This window comes from Hirundo rustica, chromosome Z, assembly GCF_015227805.2.
Source record: "Hirundo rustica isolate bHirRus1 chromosome Z, bHirRus1.pri.v3, whole genome shotgun sequence".
Lineage (NCBI taxonomy): Eukaryota > Metazoa > Chordata > Aves > Passeriformes > Hirundinidae > Hirundo > Hirundo rustica.
In genome coordinates, this window is record NC_053488.1 from 62841035 (window position 1) to 62863615 (window position 22581).

Consider the following 22581-nt stretch of genomic DNA (forward strand, 5'->3'; position numbering starts at 1 on the left):
TCCATGGATGGTGACTGTCTACTGCTGCTACTCTCTTCTCTTTCCCCTACACATTAAAAACTAGAAAATAAAGTCAGTATTTTTGAGCTGGCATTTCATCTCATTTGTTCCCTAATTTGGGCATCTCTCACTAATGAGATCATACCAGGTGCACTCATATTTGTACCTCTGATAGACGTGGCAACATAGAGGTGGATGAAGACCTTCACTGTTTTTCAAGCTTAAATGAAACAGAAAAGAGGCTTCAAAAGTTTTGTCACACAACACGAAGTGCCATTACTACATCAGCCTCATTACACCCCAAAATAATTGAGTTTTACTCTCAGTTGTTACTTATGCATAAAAAACAAAACAAAACCCCAAACAAACAAAAAAGCGCCCAATCCCCCTCCCAAACATCAACAAGTTAGAACAAGGAAAGATAAAGTGTAAGATGATAAGGCATTGAAAAAAAAATAAAATCAAAATCATACATCTTTTAGAGCTAGTTACGGGAAGAATAAGAAATACTAAGAAACTTGGTAAATCAATATCTTTATTTTATAGAAAGTAGTTTGATCAGTGTGCTGAACCTGCCATTTGCAATGGTTTTGCTATTTTTAGTAAAAAAAAAATTTGAAAATAATTACCTTAGAGAATATATAATCTCCACGCTTATTTCCCCTTAATCACTGTTGCTTTTTTCACAACTATTGCATCTAATCTAAGACTGGGTGCTATTAATAGGAAGGGAGTACCTAGTGTAGGATGTCTCCATAGTTTATTTCCTGCAACTGGTTCTGAGGTTCCTAAAATGCAGTAGAATATGTACGACCTCACCCTGCACCACCGTGGCACAGTACAAAATCTGCGTCTATTCCACCTTTCTCCATCAACATCCTGCAACATCAGCTGTCAGCTGAGATTTTTCTGGTGTAAAGTCACACAGCAAGCCAGTTTAAGTACCCAGATGGCCAGAGTTTTAACTCTCACAAGTTTGCTGAAGTAATCATGAAGAACTTGGATTGTGTATCTGAGGTAATGGAATCAGTTTGCAACACAAGAATGACACACTCTGACAGCATTATGTACTGCTACACAGACAAACACAAATCACAACTCCCAATCCATGATATTTAAAAGGGACATTATCAACTACAAGCTAAATTATTTAATCTGGACAATAAAGTATTATTGATTAAGCACTGGCAAAGGTGAATTTTAAGTTCAGTTTGTACACACGGCTACTTTAAGCACACAGACCTCTGTAGGCACTAGTACCATTAAGTTTGAGTAACTTGCATAGCAACAGGGAAAAAGCATGAGTTGCTGGAGGACAAAAGTCAGTGGAATTAAAGGGCAACAGCCAGAGCTTCCGAGTTCAGATCTTCTCCAATGATTAGATTCAAAGTTGAGAGTGTCCCTTTAAAAGTTTCACATACAACTGAATGTAACTAATTTTTACTCCATCATTACAAGAAAGCTACTGATAATTTGTCTTACAATAGTTAAACATCTATGAACAATATGCAAGTGAACAACTGTTTTGTAAATGAAACAGCAGCAAAATGGAACTCTAGAAGGTTGAGTTTCTGCAGGATTTATTGGAAAGATTATAAAGGTGTGGCAAATACATTGTGATTTTACATAATTTAGTTTCGAGAAAGCTTATGGTAACTATAAACATTATTGAAAATGCCTGGTCAAGGTCAGTACTTTTCTGGTATAAGCATAAGTTTGCCAGGATTTCTCAAAGTGCAGCTTTACTCAGAAAAATTACAACATTGTATGTCTTGGCAAATTGCATTTAAACTCTGCTCAGTTTGCAGATGGTAAGACAGCTTTTTGTGATTGCCATTACAACAGAATTGAGCTTGAAGTATTAAAGCTAATGAGATATAAATATTTAAGGACAAAACATCAAGGACATAATTATATAATACTGCCATGATTTTTGCACATGTAACATTGTTAGTTCAGTGGTATAAAACTGATCCATGTATATAAAGCAGCTACAAAGTCATGGTTTCAACTGATTCTAAAGGAGTGTGCTACTGTCTACTCTACTGTTTTCCTTCTCCCATAAGAATAAAGAATATTAGAAACTCAGCCACTGAGCAGATAACTTGTACTCGTTGGGCAAGTGTGTTTTGTAAGGTGGTGTCACTTAGTCACTTTTCTGGTCCACCACTGTACTTAAACTGTTTTGAAATCACGCTCAATTTCAATCTCTAAGTGTTCAGGAAGAACAATTACAATTGAATCACTGAACAGCTGTAACAATTTGAAATGCTGTCACATGTTTCCTCATGGCAAAACATTCACATTCTTTTTATTGCACAATTTGAAAATTCAGGTTATGTGCATAAAAACCTTCATAGTGTTTGCACTGCAACTTGCGAAACATACATTTAAAATGACCTTAATACATTTTACAAAATCTTTTTAAACAACTTTATATTCTTAAGATAAAAGCATCCTGAGAATGTTACATAGTTCATTATACAAGCCCTTCATTTCTGCTATGCTTTATTTATCCCCATAGTTCCTAATTTGACGAGTTTATTTTACAGTTAATATCTTGGTGCTATTTTTCACAGAATATCTTTTAGCAAAAAAGTACACCATTGGCATTCAAGTAATCCAGCCTCATATCTAATTTACAAATTAAACCTTTGTCAAGCTCTCAAGTACAGAAAAGTAAACCAAAATACATACAGAAACAGTTTTAGCTGACTAAAAAAAAAAAAAAGTAAAGGCCTTATGCATTAATAATTTGGTCAAACATTAAAGTTATGCAGTTTATATTTTGGCAAAAGAAACCCTCCACATCTATCCTTCTCAGTTTGTCTTCTTTCATCTGATACCAGATGTAAACACGAACATCAAGAAAGAAAGACTGATAGTGTATAAGTACTTTGCTGTTGAACCACTTGTTACTTTTTGAAAGTACTTAGGAAAAACAGACAAGCAAGAATATAAGTGCTAAGAAGGGACTATCTTTGGGCTAAATAAAAATCTTACTGGAAAAAAATGTAAAAATAAATTAGGTTGGGTTGTTTTTTATTTTCTCTACAGACATCTAAATAAATAGTCTTTGAAGAAATTCTAGTGCCATATCCTAAAGCAGTATCTTCCTGTTTATTTTTGATCAAGTCTAACGCTTCACACATAATCTCGACTATTCTACTAGGAAGATATCCATTCATATTTACATTCTATTTTTGTAAAGGGAGCATTCAGGGATAAAAATATATTTATTTTTAAAAGGTCAGCCTGCCATCCTGATGGCAGTGATTCAAGCTATAGAACAGAAAACAAGTTACAGGACGTCCTTCAGTTTCTTATACTCCAGATGAGAGGAAGGAAATCAGGCAAGTTAGAAAGGTAAACAGCCTGAATTTCAGGAATGGAGAGAGAAAGTGGCTCATTATATGAATGCCTGCATGACCAGGAGTATTCACTCCTGGAGACTTTGTTTCTCTTCAGCACATACATATACATTTTTATTGTCAGCTGACTAAACAAACTGAGAAGAGAGACAGTTATGGCTGCCACAGTGAAAAAAAAAACCATTATCTGAGGTTTCCATCAGGATAGATATGCTTTTTTTACAAGGTGGCAGGATGTTGAATATAAGCAAAGGTCATGCCTAGATGGTACACTCTAGGTGAGAGTGTTATTACCTCAAAAAGAGTAAACCACTTCAGCAACATCTTTATAAATTATACCTATGTCATTTGGAGTCATATTTAGCTTTTATTTTAGGCAATGATCAAAATGTGAAGGACCTTTTAATCTTTAAGGCATTAGTGCATCAGGGACTAAAAGCTCCAGATAATTAATAAATAGGAGGTTGGGGGCAGAAGGAGACAAAGAAAAAAAAAACCAAAAACATCTTTGTGTCACAAGCTACCATTGTGCATCTGCTCTGTGGTTAGTTCCACGAAAAATATTTTCAAGGATGGCAGAAGGGGAATGTTATTCACTGTTCTCAGAAAAAGCATTAGATCATAAATTTCACATCATTTTTTAGCACATCCTTTAAAGGGCTGAATCTATCAGGCAAGATTCTCATCTTTACTGTTCCATCAGCACCACAGGAGAATATATGATTTGCTGGTCCTGTTTCAATTTGCATGACTCCTGTTCCAATGTTTCTGAAGAGAGACTGTCGAGCATGCTCATTGATGAAAGTGTGAAGAAGATTAAATGTAGACAGACTCCATACCTGGAAAAGCATCAAAACCATCAATCTCTTACAAGGATAAATTACTATGACCTTAAAAATCATCACCAGTGAATCATGGAGGAATTGCACTACATTTTGCGTTTACTTTTCTGACACTAACTGTGATAGAAGAATACATAGCAATATGTAATGACACTTCTGTAGAATACTAGTACTAATTTTCTATGATAGGCAATACTGAGAGACACTAAGGTAGCCCTAATTAAAAGGAGGTCTGCATTAAAAAGAGGTTAAGACTGACATTTCAGATTTAAATTAGTAAATGTGAAAGTCAGAGTTGAGAATAAATGCAGTACATATGACATCTGATTGTTCCACACCTGTACAAGATTCTTTCTGAATGTACACAGCATCTCTGCTCCCTCCCCTTCACTGATACCTTTATGTTGCCTTCAGCAGATCCTGTGACAAAATACTCTTCTGTAGGATCAACAGCAATTGCTTTGACTGGAGAATCATGACTCTGGAGTAACTGTTGCTGCTGCTTTAGGCGAAGATCAATTACACAGGTAAAGCCTTTTCTGCCTCCAGATATCAACAGCTGGTGTTTTGGAGCATATGCTAGCACAGTTGCTCCACTATCATGACAGATAAAAGCTGAAAGCCAAAGCAAAGTATTTTAAACAAAACACTGTACTAATTTGCATTTTCCATCAACCTCTAATAGTTCAAGGCAAGTAGCAACAGTGACTTTGATGCTGTAATACTGTAAACCAGCCCACTTATTGCAGTACCAATACATACATATAAACCCAGGATCCCATCAGACATTCTGAAGCTGCAGTATTCTCAAATTAAGCAATTAAAGCCTGTATTAACAAAAAATTACATTCTTCTTTCTATCCCTGCGTAATCACAATATATTAGTCCCTGACTAGAAACAAATTATTTTAATAACCTGCTATTAAAATACCAGATTTGTTATTTTAAGTAATATAATTTGTTATTGTAAGTCACATAATGCCCATCAGAAATACTTCCTTAACTATTTGCAAAAATATCTTGCAAGTTTCCACTGGTCATTTTACTGTTTATTTGCCTCCTCTCACTTTTATTTGGATATGTCTACTCCCTTAAATGAGTGGAAAAAGTGAATGAAATTACAGTTATCAGAACACAGCTTGGAATACTGTACTTGTAGTTCAAAGGGCCTATGTATTTACATTTAGAAATTCCTTATGTCTCTCATATACACTGAAGCATTCACCATACTTTAAGTACAGGAAGTTCACAACTCTCTGATATCAGTTCCATATTTGAGATATTCAAATGAATTTGTTGTATTACTTGCAACAAAGTATTAGTAATAAAGCTAATGAAATCCAGCTAAATACTTATTGAATCCTCAAAATCCTACTTAGAGGAATAACTGTTCTAAAGCAGGAGTTGCCCAGAACCTTTTAAGAAAGAACAGAAATGTTTGGCTTGCACTTGTGGTGCAAGGACAGAAGGCATGCAAAGGAAGGTGCTCGTGTCCATGAGACCAATCATGTATACAGAACACCGAGTAATTTCTTAAGAATCTGGTTTTATATTCCCACTGGTGCACCCACACAAAACAGCGAAAGATGTTTACTACCAATGTTAAAACTACTTCCCACAACAACTCTTCCATAAAGATAGACACACAAATACACTTTTTCATACTCTGGTCTAACATTTTGTTTGTTGTATTTTACTTACCATGCACCAAGCTATTTGTAGGAGAAACCAGAGCATCCCAAAGACAAATATTTCTGTAGAAAAAAATATGGCTTAATTCAGCAACAGATATTCTAAGATATTTTGAATACATGAAAAGTCATCTGTACCTTAAAAAGGTTGTTTCAGACATAAAGCACTATAAACAGATTTTCAACTGACTGATGACTTCTGAGCAGCCCCTAAAATACTTCCATAGTTTATCATATGCTGCAAGAACGTGCTTTCTATACAATCATTCTACAACTGGCTATTTCCACAAAGCATTTATGTTAACAATCTTTTGTAGCTAAATTCACAGGAATGTTAGCACGTTTTGATATATTTTGGTCAATACTTACTTATGAAAACAAATGAGAAATGAAGAAATATGTAAATTCTCTAGAGCTATAAAAATAATTTACGACACGTTCACATACATGGAACAGACCAGTTCAGCTGGAAGGGGCCTAGAAGGATCATGTAATCCACCCACCTGACACCTTCAGGGCTGACCAGAAGTTTAAAGCATGTCCTTAAGGGTCCAAATGCTTCAAACTCTTACAGGCTTTGAGGACTGACCTTGAGGAAGCCTGTTCCAATGTCTGAACCTCTTGGTAACAAAATATTTCTTGATGTCCAGTCTCATGCCACACCTCCCCTGGCACAGCTTTAAACTATTTCCACACCCCCCTCACTGGATTCCCGACAGGAACTTCCATCTCTACTTCTCCTCTTCATATGGAACATGAGCAGGATATTTTTGCTTCCCTATGAAACCTCCCAAAATAGGCACATGAATTTAGCTGCAAACATTACTTTGCTTACCCCTCCCGCCAAGAAAGAAATCAAGCAGAAGTACTCTTAAACTGCTTAAGAAGAATAATGAAAAAAACAATGTGTGGGAAAGGAGAGAAAACATGGCACCACTTCGCTTTTATGCATTATCACAACAGATCTTACCTGTTGTCAGAAGAAAATCCTGCTGTAGCAATCAAAGATGATGAACTAATGAAAACAAAGTCATTTGCCGTTTTGTTATGACACTGCCACGTCTGAAAAATTGCATTTAGAAGTTATTAATCAAAAACTAATCTATTTTATGCAAGCAGGCAATAATACATTTCCTTGAGAAGCAAAGGTGTTTCATAAGAAATTTAAAGAACATAGGATATAAAGGTATTGGTATGCCTTGTAAGGCTCTTAAATTTTTCATGGAAATATACTCTGCAGCCCTGTGTAACCATCCATCAAATGACAAGTGATAATTATTGACACATCTCAATGAACACTAAAGTTATTTCAGATCTCATGTTACATTTTCCACTCTCCATTTAGTAAGTATGATTAGAGCATAAGAATCTGTCATACAGACCACAGGATGGCAGCAATATGTAACTTAATCTCGATACTGGTTATCAGCACAATTCTTGCCCTCTCCTAGCTATTCTGAAGGGAGGAAGAAGTAAGGGAACACAATGCAAGTTTACGGAAACTAGTTTTCAGCTTACCAAATATGGCTTAGGTGAAGTTCCAGTAAGTGGACAACATTTCCAATTTGTCTGATATAAACTTATATATCCATCAGCATCAACAATTCCAAACTGAAAGAAAATATATAGTAAGAGTAAATACATATGTATATATTGCAGAGAAAATATCCACAATTTTGAGAAAATACTTCAAATTAGAAGCATGTGATGTTTCTGCTAATTTACAATTATATTGGGGAAGGGGAGAAGAGAAGAAAAAGCGTACAGAAGCACGTTGTCAGTTACCTTATTTCCTTGGTAATTGAATCGCATTCGAGTTACCCTTGAGTTGCCACCAGATCGAAAACATGTGATTTGCTGTGCATGACCCCATTCAAACATTCTTACACTTCCATCCTGAGCACCTGTCAGGTCTGCAACAGAAAATATTTACATTACCTTTCACAAAAGGTTTAGCTTTTATAGTTTCAAGAAAAATCACACTATCTCAAAATAACTATTGCCAAAATCATGCCATAGTATCTGTCTTGGCGTAGGAGGAGGATGTACCACTGCAACTGAAGGTTGTGTTACTTGTTATTTGATTAAGAATTGTATTTAGATGCTCATGAAATATGAAGCTATTTACTTGGAGATAATAACACATTTTTTTCCTACTATCTTTCATTCTAGTCACAAATAAGAGAGAAATACAGTACTTTCTGCTGTTTCTAAAGCAGATGTTTCTACATCCCCCAATATTGTCTTTTAAAATGAAAAATAGTTTCAATAAGTATGGCTTATAAAGAACTTTCAAAACATGTAACAGATTGTTGTGCTAGTACAAAATAGCATAACAGTAAGAAACAGATGAGTAAGAAATATATAATCTTTAGATAACTTTTCTCTTTTTTAAAAGACGCTGAACTTACAATATGGCAGTGTTGGATGAGAAGCCATTCTTCTGACGTTATTAATAGCTTTCTTGAGCATCTGTTCAACATACAAAAAAATAGAAAAAAATTAAACAGTACTACTGAACAAAAAGTTACCAAACTAGAGAACAATTAGTGATTGCAGAGAGTTGTTTCCTATCAAAATTCCTAAGAAAACAAGTACTGGGTTTAGAGATTCATATAGAAGTCAGTGTCTTCCAAGACTAGTGTAGATGTTTACACTTGTGCAGCTTTATACATCTAGATAAATATTAAACTTTTGCTTCAGAAATGTATGGATCCAAATAGAAACACTCCTTAGACTGCAGTCTTACCTCTTTTCTTGCCAATTCCTTTCTGATTCCATTAAATTTATTGGAATATTCCTGAATATTGTAAGATAAGCAAGAGAAAGGCAGAAGCATGTAAAGAAAGAGGTAAACACACTTTAACAGAAGTAAAAAAATAGGACGGAATATATCTGTTTTTATGTCTAGTTAACTTATTGCCATTGATTGAAAAGTGTTTATTTGTGACCATCCAAAATAAGCAATATACCGTGTAACTGGTATTAAATAAATATTACTTCCCATGTATTTATAGTTTTGCAAATACAGATCCAATGAATTTTCAGTAGCATGTCTTTTCCTAAATTCGAAAATTTGCTTTGAGCTAGGCATATCACACAGATTTTTGTTTTTTCTTATTTTATTAATTCCTACTGGGAAGAATTCAAGATGCAAAGAGGACTGGAGACAAACAATTATAATTAAACCCCATCTATTTAAATGATATGTTCAACACACAAAAAGGAAAGAAGAGTAAGGTTTTTCTAATCATGGAAATACACCTGTGCCTGTGTTGTCTCTTCCCTTCTTTCTATCAATGTATGTTAAGTTTTCATTCTTTTATTCCGCAATAGCTCGCAAAAGTTATCTGACTTCTTTGAGGACTGTCTTTCCTTAGAGAATTGTTGGATTTCGTTTCCTCATGCATGTATTATTTACGTCAACATTTGAGAAAGACAAAACATATATTTTGTGTGGCAGGCGGTAGGTATTAACTTTAAATGAGAACACATAAGAAACTTTGTTGCCAGGGCACTCAACTTCAACACAGCAGCTTATCACTTGCCACACATCAACAGCAAGCTGGCACTGAACTACCTTCACAGAAACATTTAAGTTGGAAAAGACCTTTACAACCCTCGAATCCAACTGTGACTTTCAAATGCTGTAATTTTGTACAATATTTTAACACTGCTTTGTCACAGACCACTAGATAGCGATGAGGTATTTCAAGTATGATACTCTCCCCCAGCCTCCAATTATATCACGGTGTCAACTGGAAGGAGGCAGGAATTACAAATTTTCATGTGTATCAAATTCCTTAATACGATCAATAGAGTTTAAAAGAAATAACCTCTAAACTATCATTTTGCAATCAAAAATGAGGGAAAATACTCAGAAGGGAAATAATTTACTTTCTTGTTAAAATCTCCCTAGGTTTGGATTCATGGAATAACTGTAATCCTCTTAATTACAGTTTGGAAGCAGATTTAGATCTTTCAATTCTCAAAGTTTTATCACTGTTGAAGAGAAAGCCTTATGCCCTCAGTTATTCAAGTGCATTCCAAAACACCTTCCAAAGATAAAAGGTATGATCTTGAAATATGTATTTCCCTTTCTTTTTCTCCAAGTACTTTAAACGTCAAGGAAAAAGCCAAATGGTTTGGTGAAACTATATCTACATTTTAAAATCCAGGACAACAGAGAATGACAATCTTCAAAGATTTACAGATTGGTATGTGCACTTATAATTGCAATACTCTGCACTCTAAATTCACAAGTTATCTATATGTAAATGGAAGAACAATAATTCGTGTTCACTCTATTTCGTCACAAAAATAAAGCGCCGTATTGAGTTTTACAGCTACTAAGTTTTACCCAGAAATTAATGGAAGTCATCTTCCTCCATTCAACAGATAAGCACACATCATGATCTCCTAACCCCTGCTGGATAATGCTTTGGAAAAACGCAAATTTACAGAAATATGCCTTTGGAAGGCTACACTAACAGAACTCTCTGCTTCAGCTTCTCCAATTTAGAAGACAAGTACAATTATGAAATGCAAATATTTTCATTATTAACATAACTTACATTTGACACTGCTAGCCCTCAGCTTGCCTTTAGAACAACTGATGCCTAGAACACCGGCTGCTTTGCTTTGGGCCTAATGTACTTTAAGACTGAAAAATAAAAAAGGACTTTAACTCCATTTCACCAGTTGTTAAACAGTTTAAATATTGGTGTCAGTCACACTGACTTGTAGACAAGCTGTTGGTAACAGCCTGAGTTTCAGAGCTGTGGGTACATACTATTTCCTTCAGTAGTCTCTCATGAACACCTCCTGCAAGAACCGTGTAAACAAACTGTGCTGACATGTCTGGTAGTGACCCTCCTTACCTACCCTGTATGAGCTGTGTAACAGGAAATAGTGAACAGTGACAGAAAAACCTTGCAGCTAATAAAATGTTAACTGCCTGACTGTCCCTTGCTGATGAAAGTGAAGCAAAGACAATGAGACTGAAAAGCCAGTTATGGTACAGAACAGTAGGCTACAACTACTAAATGGGCTGCACATTATGAAAAAGCAAAGATGACATCAAGAATCAGCAGCATTTGAAGGAACAAAGTAGCAAATAGTAGCAAAAGAAAGTTCTTAGTGAAGCTGCTTTTCATCCAGGTTCCAGCTCTTCTGCAGCAACACTGTTTCTTCCCAATAATCCCTATTTTTTTCTTCATTTACTTTGTCCTTCATTAGGTACCTCTGTCTTCCCTCCCTAGTGGGCAGGCGCCGATCTATGCTGTGCATGGTTGTCTGCCACAGTCACAGTATGCCAGACAAAATTTAGGTCCAAAGTTAAACAGCAAAAGCAAACACAACCATTGTATTTAGGAAGAAAGTTTTACTGCATGCAAAACAGAAGGCCACGTAAGTACCATTTACATTAGTAGATTACACAATTACTTAACATTGAGAAATACACAACACAAAAATTCTATATGTACGTGTATATTTGAAAAATGGAAGTGAAGAGAAAGTGGCAGAGGCATTCAAAGAATACTTGCAGAAGAGACCTGATTGCAATAGCAGAGCTGCAACACTGGCACCTACGATCAGTAATTTCTAAACTGAAGGCAGAGGTGTAGGTACTGGCACAATACCTGCTTTCATATGTGGAAAACATTATCAATCTTAAAATGCCTATTTCTTATTTAGTCCTCCTATTCATCAGTTATTTTCAGAAGTCAATGACAACATTAATTAACATCTGGTTACTTCATTCTGCCACCAGTTATGGACTTGTTCTGAATTGTTAAATGACACTAAGTACAGCCAAGTCCCAAGACTTAATGCATTTGGTTATTTAAGAAATCTCCACTTTCTGCACTCCATGTGCAGAAGGACTGAGAGATACCAGTGTCTCATATGACCATTTCAGCTCACCTACGTGTCTCCAAATAAGCACCTCCCAGCCAACTAATCAACAGATCTGCATCTATGCTCCACAGGAACTAAGACAAGAATGTCAATTGCCAGGCTACAACTATCATTTCATATGAATTAAATCTAACCTAAAAGCCTTTTGCTCAAGGCCAAGCTTCATTCCAGACAGAAGATCTTTTTGAACCTCAGAATGAAGCTGAAGATTATGCTTAAAATAAAAGTTACAACATTTCATATAAATATTTCTAGGCATGAATTTACATCCTGAAACCTGCTGAATATATGCTTTTTAAATAGACCATTTGGCTTCAAGTCATTAAAGAAGAATTTATAGGCTAACTTCTTACCCAAATCCTGATTCTTTGCTTTTATATGATGCTTTTAAAGAAAGCATATATGACTTGACTGAAAGCTTTGCTTGTCTAGTTGGTGTCCCTTAAATTCTGTGCAGTATTTCAACCTATTAAGTGAATTGTTACAAAAAAAATCCAACTTGCCTTGGTTACACAGAAAGGTTATACTTAGTTATAGGTTAACGGCAAAATATAACAACCAAGATTGAATAGACAAAAGGAAAGAAGTAGACTCAATACATAAAGCTAATCTTTGATAAGCGACTTACCACAGATGCACCCCTGCCAGTTTGTGTACTACCAAGCCAAGGCATATTGATAGGTGTGCCAGGATTACTATGAGTATAAGGAGTGCTTCCCTGAACATTTATCAGATCATCATGAGCATGTATAACTAGGAAATCATCAGCCCTAGGAATGAAAAGACATTCTAAATTAAGATTCCAAACAGCAATATTAAATACCATGTTTTGCTACTCTGATTTAAACTCTCAAACAAAGAACATATACCCTTTATTTTCTATTTCCATATCATCATCAACCCAGGTATAGATTTGCGTAGCTAAAATTGCAGAAACGTCCAATTCTTGAATATCATGACTTGATGCTATTGCAATGCAGTTCCGATTTGCCTGAAAAAAAAAACATACAGAAACACAGATGCAAAAGGAAATCTCAAAAATGGACTTTTTTTTTTTTTTTTCTCCTGACTATGGAACTCTTGCTCACAAAAATATACGCCTAATTTACAAACCCAAGCATTTACATGTACAAACCTATGTACATTTATACTTGACACTTTCCTTTTAAAACTTACTTGCATCTGGGATAGTATCACACAGTATTTGCATCTTATACACTTCAAGCAGCTCAGTTTATCTCCTTGCTTTTCTCAGAGGATAAGCAACAGGTAACTATACAAGTTACTTACAAGCTATACTACTACTTCCTGTTTGACAGAAAAGGACAAATAGCCCTACACAGAAGCCTAAAAAAAAAAAAAAAAAAGAAATAGAAGCCACCTCTCCCTTCAATCGATTCACTGCACAATAGAAAAAAAGAAGGCAATTTGTAGCAGACCTATTCATGAAAAGGTATTTTTCAAGTGCTTTGGAGAAGGGACCTCTAAAAGCCATAGCTGCTAATAACAGCAGGATGGCTGGCAGAGTCTATCTCACCCAGTCACAATGTGCCGGTGTATCGGGTGGAAAACACAGCAATTAGATTATTCTATCTCCTTTATACTCACTTTATTGACTGCAAAAGCAGTAATGATGTCTGACTCTTTATGGATGATTCTTGCCTTGCCACCAAGGTATCCCAAATCTGTTTCTATCTGTATTTAAAAAACAAAGCATAGTTAAATGCAAACTTCTCTGCATTACTACTTTTTACTGAAAGTACAGACACCAAACAACGTCACGTGTGAATTTTTTTCCCCCCTTAATTTTAATTCAAAGAAAACTCAACAAACATAGCCTGTAACAATTATGCTAAACCTGTTTTGTGTAATATAGCTTCCCCTTGCCATGTTAAGATTACCACAGCAACAGAGAAAGTGTAATTTGTCACACAAGCCACAGTAGTGTGCTCATTCTCAAGTTTTTTAGGGGTACTGAAAACCAGCAAGCCTACATGCAACACACTGTTGATTGAAACTTTGAATCTTGATGTTTTGCTCTCAAAAAAGTTTACTAAGTCTATGATTGCTCTTAGCAAACCTATTTTGCCACTGAAACTGATGAAATAGTCCAAAAGAAGGTGCAGGCAAACTCCTGAACAGGAAAATGCATCTGAACTTTGTCAGTGCATCTAATCACAATTATTACAGTTAAATAAATCTGGAATCCTGTACATGCCAGAACCACAAACCTTGAGCTATCACATACTTTATTTTATTTTTTCCAATGTGATCTAATGCTGGATTTGAACATCGTCTGTAATTTTGAAATTTAGAAATGCATTCAGGTATGTGCCAGCACACAACAAAACAACCCTACCAGCAATGTAGCAATCCTATTCAAAATTAAAGAACTCATCACTGAAAGAATTAAACTGATAGGTTACAGACCCAGACTGCTGCAGTTACAGAATAATTTTACAGTAAAAACAATAGCACTGCCAAACTAAAGGTGACCTAAGAATTCAAACTGAATGATAAATGCAATATTTAAATTAATTTTTTAAAAAAATTTGAATTAATTAATAAAATTAATATTTAAATTAATTTTAAAAATATTTAAATTAATTAAAAAAAAAAACCTCCAAAGAATTATTTCAGAACTATTTCAAGACTCTCATCTTCAAATTTTTAATTTTCTATGCTATAAAAGATTTAAATTATAATATTTTACTTGAAAAACAGTATGATTTTTCTGTCAAAAAACTGCAAATGGTCTTTTACAAAGTCTAAAAAAACAGCTGTTACAGACCAGGAAGCAGAATTCTTTTTAAAACTCAAAACAAAATTGATACTTCATTGATTTTATTTACATAACACTGGACAAAACTAGAGTGGCAAACAGATACAAAACCATGATTTGTGTCTTGTAATGAACAAACCTGCAGGAAATTATTTTTCTCTTCAGCCAGTTCCAATTACCTACTTGCTAATACTGCATTATCACATAATTAATACTAACAAGGTAGTCCAAGCCACAGAGTGTTCACATTTCTGTCTTCATACTAGTTTTGTAAAAGAAAAGAATATGATATTCATTTCAGTTTCTGGGCATAGTACTCTACCTTTTTAGTATGTCATGCCAGTCTTTCAAGAAAGATGCTGAAATATGGTTATATAGGTTGATTTGTCACCATCTTTAAAAGAAAGCTCAGTGAAAGCTTTCAGTAGCAAACTCATATTATGCTAACAAACTGCTCCAAGTACCCTTCCTCACCTTCACTTATAAGCAACTACTGCAGCCAGCTCCTACTGATCAAAGGTTCTGTATCACACAACTACTGAATACTTGTCACTTGGGCAAATCTCAACTTCAGCTCTTCACTTGGCCAAGCTACAGAATTTGATAATGGATATTGTTTGTACCTAGTTGCTTAAGGCAGCTAAGATAATTAAGTTTCAGACAAACTCTTCCAACAGTTTAACTCAATCCCTTGCAATTTTTAATTTTTAACTTTGTTTGCTATATGAGCAAGGACTTTTTTTTAAAGTGAGATCAGCACAATTTAGAAAAAAACGATTTCATAATGATATTAGGTCTAATAAATTTGAGGATTTTTACTCTGTACCTTATTGATGATAGCCTCCTCCACCACAGAATCTTTCATGGTTCCACTGTGCTCCTCTAATGACTTCACCAAGGAAAGAAACGCCACAGAACAAAGCATAAAGATAAGACATAATATGCACAGTATCAAGGAAATCCTCAATTCCTTGTTTACCCCAGCACAGGACAACTGAAACACAACAGCACGTTTGCACACACATGCACTTATTTTATATAAGAATAACTAACAAACTCTAAACTCTGCTTACTTACTCTGTACTGTAATAGTACCTTGTCCATCCCAAAAGTCAAATTTCTTGAAAAATAAGGCATCTACACTGACATTTTATCAGTAAAAAGATAGACAATAAAGTCAACTATGCTGTCTAAGGCTGTGAGCCTACCCTGAAACATATAAAGCACATCTAAAATGTTCTAAAATACCTGTCCATACAGCATAACGGCAGGGCTGTGTTAATGTAAGATATGATCAGAAGTAGCGTGCTTTTAATGGCAAAAAGAAACAATTTTCCTTTTAACTGCACTCTGTAGTGAACACAATTAGCCAACGTTACCCAAACAAGCTAATTCTCTAGCTGTGACAGGACAAAGGTTAGGTCATGCAGAACTCTCTGCTGCCATGGCTTTTCTAGCCATGACTATTCTTTCTCCTGCATATTTAGCTTGTTCACATTTGCTTCCTTTTCTTCCATCTCTGCCATGCTACAGTTTTTCTGTAATACCAGCAATTCTTTCAAAATTAGGAGCAGGGGTAAGAAAAAAAGGTAAAGCGAGAGAAAAAAATCCAAAAGCTCATTACAGAACCCAAATTTAAAAACATTTAACTGCAGCTGGAACTGGAATCCGAATAGACACCAGGACAAATAATCAGGGATGGAAATAGTAATTGCTTTATGAACATTCTTCTTAGTAAAACTGAATCATAACATGACCGTTATGGAAGCAGTGGATAAAATCCAGGATGACTATGGTAGGGACAAACTAAAACTTCCAATACTTTGGCTCATTAGATTACTGGTTTTAATCTTTGATACGGTCCATTTTATCATTCTTTTGAGGCAGTTTTTATACTGATCTCAGAAGAGACTGATTGTAGCAACGTTGTGCTAGTTGTTGTTTTACACTCAAAGTCTGATTATTTTTGTATTCTATGAAGTAACAGACAAGTATTTTTTGTATTAAATACTGTAGATTTCGAGTCATTGACAAGCACATTAACTCATACAACAGAAGTAAACAAGCCGAGCAAATAGCTTACATAAAAGTTGACAGATTGACCTGCAATATTTTCTGCATTTCATATACTATACCAACCTCATTTAGGCATCGCTTCTTTGTAAAAATATTTCTGATAAAAGTTTCCTGGACTTCTTCCTGTTTGACCAAGTATTGCCAGAGCCTCTTTACAGATAGTGCAACATGACTGCTAGATCTACAGAACAAAGTTGAATAAATATTTACAACATGTTCATACTTACACAAGAGTGCAGTGTTTTATATTCTAATCAAACTGTAGTCAGCAGAAATGCTGAAGGAAAACTACAGAGCTATAGACAATATACAACACTTATGCGGAAGCACATTGATACCCTCTTCCTGAAAAATCTACATGTGGGAGGAAGCACAAAAGGAAGAAGAAATAGAATAGCATCTTCTTCTATCTTAGGACAAATGAGAAAACCTCTTTAAGAGATTACACATTATTTGTCCATCCAATTCTTTACAATATGAATAAATTCTGTTCAGTCCTAAAGAGTGATCCTTTCACATGGACAATGAATGACTAACACTTCCTGCTAGGAACACATCATCAGCTGTGTAACTTCTCTGAAACATCCATGATTTTTCATTAACAAAACTGGAAGGATTGTAGAATTAGATCAGAATTCATATGTTTATGCATATCCCTAGAAATGGCACACTCAAGCAAAAACTGTAAGTACTGACATAGCCGCTTATGACAAGCCAAAATCCATCCAACTCTGAATTGCTTAAAATCATAATTTAAAAATTATGTTAGACAGCAGATACATGTTAAACTGGTCCCTTTTAATCAACTCAAGTTACTGAAAGTGTGACCATGATGAAATATTTTACAATAAAAGCAAGACTTTCTGTATTTTGAAATCCGTAAGTGACAGTAGAAGTCAGAAATCTATTATAAAAAATACACCTTCAGAGACTGAACACACTTTTCTAGCTGAACATGTAATTATGTTAAGACATAATTATGCAAATGCTACAAATAATAAGAATTTCTACACTGATTTTAGGTAACAATACTGATAAGTCTGTGAGGGAATTTTATTACCTCTAAAGCTGGGGCAATTATTTAATTCACTGTCATGCATCCGTAATTATCTCTCAAGGTGAATATTTTACTCTTTATTTTATTGTCAAGCATAATTTTTCCAGAGACACTCAAAATCCATGTTAAGTTTAATTTAAAAAATTAGCAACTGTGGTACATTTTATCTGCCCTTGCCTTGGATCAGAGATGCATGAAATCTGACATGTACCCTTTATTTCACATATTTTTATTGAAGTTGCAATCTATCACATGCACTAACAACTTAATGACTTATATCTAAGCTATTAAGTCAATGTTCACAGAAATTAGACTCACCTGAAAGGAGTGTTTGTAGGCTCAAGTAAAGTTTTGTGGCGAAGCAATGCAGGACCAGCAGCAAGGGCATCTTCAGAAGCATGAACTGAAATATAATGTTGAGGTGGACCCCCATACAGCTCAAGACGTCGGAGAAGAACTTGCTCCCAGCGCTGTAAAGTTTTCAAAACTGCATGGCATATTGGGGAGCTAACTGGAAGCTCTAGAAAGATAAGTAAATAATAATAAACCCCCTCCCCTTTCTATTATAACCTTGACAAAGAAAATTCCAGCAGAAGAAGGCTGAAGTTTATTTCAAGAATCTCCATAAGTAAGCTTTGCAAATATCAGCTTGAGGTTTGAACAATTTTAAAAAGATGAACTGCTTAGGGCTATTATTACAAAAAAAGGGAAGATTTCTCCAATACTGGAGTAATTATATCATGGAGAAGATCATTATGAAACAGATCCTCCTGGAAGCTGTCAAGGTGTTTGGATGACAGGCAGGTGGTAAGAGAAAGCTGACACACCTTCAAAAAGGATAAACTGTGCCCAACTATTCTATTAGAGGCATTCTATTGTGAACTGACTGCACTGGAAGGCAAGGAAAGAGCAACTGATGTCCTCTCCTTTTAACTTCGGTAAGACCTCTGACAGTATCCTACACAACATCTTTGCTTTGCAACCGGAGCAAAAAGGATGGACTATTTGACAGCTAAGGAACGGGTTGAATTACATCACCCAAAGAGTTACATTCAATGGTTGAACATCCAAATGGATATCAGTAACAAGTGTCATCCCTCAGGGATGCATGTTGGCATGCATACTGTTCCTTCTCTTTGATAGTCACACAGACAAGGGTAGTGAGGGCACCCACAGGGAGCTGGCAGAGAACACCAGAGTGAGAGGTGTAGCTGATTTCCTAGAGGAAGGGATGCCACCCACAGGGATCTTGGCTGGCCTCAGGAGTGGGCCCACATGACCTTCAGAAGCTTCAGCAAGGAAAAGTGCATCTGCATCAGGGTAATCACCAGTACCAAAACTGAGTGATGAACATACTGAGAGCAGCCCTGCAAAGAAGGACTTTAGGGATACCAGTGGATGAAAAACTGGGCCAGCGCACAGCCCAGAAAGCCCACTGCATACTGGGCTGCATCAAAAGAAGAGCAGCAAGTAGGGTGAGGGAGGGAATTTAGGCCCTCTAATTTGTCCTTGTGACGCTCTACCTGGGACACCATATCCACATATGGGATCCTCACTACAGGAATGACAGGGGAAGGGATCCAAAACAGGGCAACAAAAACGGGTCAGAGGGCTGAAATACCTCTCCAGTGAAGACATGCTGAGAGTTCAGCCTAGACTGGAGAAGGCTCAAGGGACATAATATAGCAGCTTTTCAATATTTAAAGTAGACTTACAGGAAAGATACAAAGAGACTTTCAAGGCCTGCAGTGATATGGCAAGGAGTAATGGTTTCACACCAAGCATGTAGATTTTAATCTGATAAGCGGAGGACATTTTTATGATGAGGGCAGTGAGACACTGGAACTGGTTGCCAGAAAGGTTGTGGATGCCCCAGACATGGGAGGTTATGTCAGGTGATGCTTTGAGCAACATCATCTAGTAAAAGATGTGATGAGCAGGGTTGGGCCTAGCTGACCTTTAAATATCCCTTCCAAAACCAAACCATTCTATGATTCTGTGGAACAGGAAGTAGGAATGATGTTACTTCAATTACAAAAAAATTATAGCGTTTCCACCAGGAAACAAATATTACAAACACTCTTAGGTGACTAAGAAGCAAATAAAACATAAGTATGCAGAGACCTGAGCATTCTTTCTCACCCATTCATCTTAGCCACCCATTTCACAAATATACCTGTATGATAAACAGTGTCAGAACATATATTCCCGTATCACTGAAAAACTAAGAACTTTTGAACTAAAAGCTACAACATATGTATATCATTCAACACATTACTGATTTTAAATGTGCTAATTAGCTATGAAGAGACAACTCTGCTGCTCATTACCTGAAAGATCATGTCCAGCCAAAGGGTAGAAAATCTTCAAATTGTGAAGTACCAGCTGAACCATTGCCAATCTCATCAGTGACCAACTAACAAGAAAGCACTAGTAAGTAATTTACTAATAGGTAAATTATTTTCTCATTTATTCAATATTCGGTTTTAAATTTAGAGCTTCAAATCCTCATTATAAACTACTGAAAACTACAAACCATACTTTAGAATATTATAGGTACTTTGTATTCAAAAAACACTATACCAGATACTAACAAAATGAATAAAATAATTATTGTGAAAAATTAACTACTAAGTCTAGATAATGCACTGAAATAGAAAGTAACTGGTATATTACCTCAAAAATAAAAAAAAAAAGAACAGAAATTCAAGTCTAGACATGGCAAAATATCTTGTGTTCTAAAGGGTTATTTACCTGTAAGAATTTGAATTAGAATGCTCTTGGTTATGTGAATTGGATGCAAACGTATCTCCATCATTGTCTTCATCATCTTCATCACTTCCCTGACTCTCTTCTGAATCATACTCTACTCTACTTTCCGATGGAAAAAATGGCTAAAAATTTCAACAAAATTACGTAAATATCTTCTAGCCAACACCTCATTCTAAATTACCTTTTAAAAATTGAATCCTTATAATGCTTAATGCCTTTTAAAAAAGCAGACATATCTTCTTACTCAGTTTAGTACATGAAAAGGGTAATGAAAAGCACTACATACTTCAACAGCTTAACTTTTTTTTACGTTACTGAATATTGTAGTGCTGAAAATAAAAACACTGTTTTCTATTTCTTATTTTATTTTTCATGCCAGATATACTAGACGGGAGACACAGGAGCTCGTCAGAAAGAAGCCAAAACCACCAAGATATGCTGTCTTCCGTTTTTCCAAGAGCTCAGAGAAATCCCATCCTCTCCCTACAGTGTTCAGTATTTATGATCAGCCCATTATCATTGCTTCACTGTGCTATTCAGTATTTGCATTTGCTTTTTTGTCCTTGCTCCTAAAATATGCTTACCCAATTCATCTTGCTTATGTAGGTAACACTTGATATAGAAATGTGCATACAACTCCACAGAAGTATGTAACTTTCTACAAAGAAAGATTTGCCACAATGGACTTAACAAGGCAACATAATTTGATTTCCATTGGGCAGGCACATGCATTTCACCCAGCTGAAACAGCTGATAAATGCTTCTCATATTTCCTTTTTCTCCTAAATAGCTAATCTGTAATTATCTACATGGTTTTACTCTGTTAATTATAAAAATCAACACAATTTGCTCATACCTGAATACTTTATCTGAAAATAAAGTAACTGAATAAAAACAGTTTTCAAGAAAGCTGTTTCAAAAATATGTTTAGGCTGCATTTTGGAAAAAGCTGAACTTGAGCAATAAAAACAAGCAGATTTATCACAACAGTACCTAGAATAATGACTAAGAAGAGAATAATTACCAATTCAGAAGTGATAGAGGACATTTAATTGTCAAAACATAAAAAAATTACCTTTGCAATGAAATAATCCCAGATGCTAAGCTCAGGAGGAATAAATCTTTCTTTGTAAGGTGATGATTGCTGGTCTACCAATGGCAATGGAGGCAACTGAGAACTCTCTTTTGGAGGGATTTTTGATGAAAGCCTGCAATGTTTTTGCTGTTTCTCTTCATCTTCTATGGGAGAAGAAAATAGAGTATTTTGCTTTAAATCTTCTGGTCTACCTCCCTATTGCTTTTAATAAAGGAATTCATAATGTAAAGTAAAAATTTTCATCATTACAAATTTTCAGAATTTTATAGTAGCATTTCTGTAACAACTAAACATAGAGAATATCAATCCTCAAATATGTAAAACTAATATAGAACTAGAACTCCAGAATGTAAAAACTCCCTAAACAAATAATACCCGTAACTGCATGAGATCTCTTCTTACAAAGGTGACAAATATTATTACTCAAGCAATGATCTTGCAAAACTAAATTTCTTTAATAAGAACTACTGAATACTGACTGTGTTTGCTTTTAAGACAAGCCAGGAGACTTGTTTTTCAGAATATATATTGCAAATGCATAAGGTTGCCATTCCTACTCCAACTTGAACTCCAGGTCTTCCTCTAGTGGAGATATGTATTTTTTTCCCTAAGTAGTACAATTCTGCTAAAGCCCTATGCCCTGACAATACATTCCTGTAGCAAATATAAAAGATCACATTTTAACTAACACAATCTAGTATATAAGTTATTAAACAGGGATGGATTAATTATTTGCAGTAACACCCTAAATCCTAGGAGTACAGATGTTCCCTTGCTTGCCCCAACACTGACGTTTTTCAAACTAAGTGTCAATGGTTTACTTCCATTCTTGATTATTACAGTACCAAAGCCAATAGCTCATTCAAGCTTTCAGCAATATCTTAACATATTTGTATCACCTGATACCCTGAAATATTCTGGATCTTGGTAGGAATTGCATTCCAATACAGCCTTTCTATTAGTAGTGAAGGAATG

General features: G+C 35.3%; 1 protein-coding gene across 5 annotated transcripts in view; it reads right to left on the reverse strand.

Annotated features, from left to right (window-relative positions):
- Positions 1–1558: 1558 nt before the first annotated feature.
- The window catches only part of DMXL1 (Dmx like 1), a 76516-nt gene continuing 55493 nt past the window's right edge, over positions 1559–22581 (reverse strand). For 3 of the 5 annotated variants that reach the window (XM_040091113.2, XM_040091111.2, XM_040091115.1), the window contains 17 exons: positions 21586–21749; positions 20493–20632; positions 20069–20154; positions 18057–18258; positions 16745–16862; positions 15432–15494; positions 13432–13518; positions 12693–12814; positions 12452–12593; positions 8654–8704; positions 8316–8376; positions 7690–7817; positions 7423–7515; positions 6875–6966; positions 5915–5967; positions 4611–4828; positions 1559–4210 (listed from right to left, as the gene is read on the reverse strand). In XM_040091113.2, coding sequence (XP_039947047.1) covers positions 3986–4210; positions 4611–4828; positions 5915–5967; positions 6875–6966; positions 7423–7515; positions 7690–7817; positions 8316–8376; positions 8654–8704; positions 12452–12593; positions 12693–12814; positions 13432–13518; positions 15432–15494; positions 16745–16862; positions 18057–18258; positions 20069–20154; positions 20493–20632; positions 21586–21749 — 2045 coding nt within the window. In that variant the 3' untranslated portion in view covers positions 1559–3985. The remainder of the gene's footprint in view (positions 4211–4610; positions 4829–5914; positions 5968–6874; positions 6967–7422; positions 7516–7689; positions 7818–8315; positions 8377–8653; positions 8705–12451; positions 12594–12692; positions 12815–13431; positions 13519–15431; positions 15495–16744; positions 16863–18056; positions 18259–20068; positions 20155–20492; positions 20633–21585; positions 21750–22581) is intronic. The other 2 variants (XM_040091114.2, XM_040091112.2) reach the window with 1 other exon arrangement.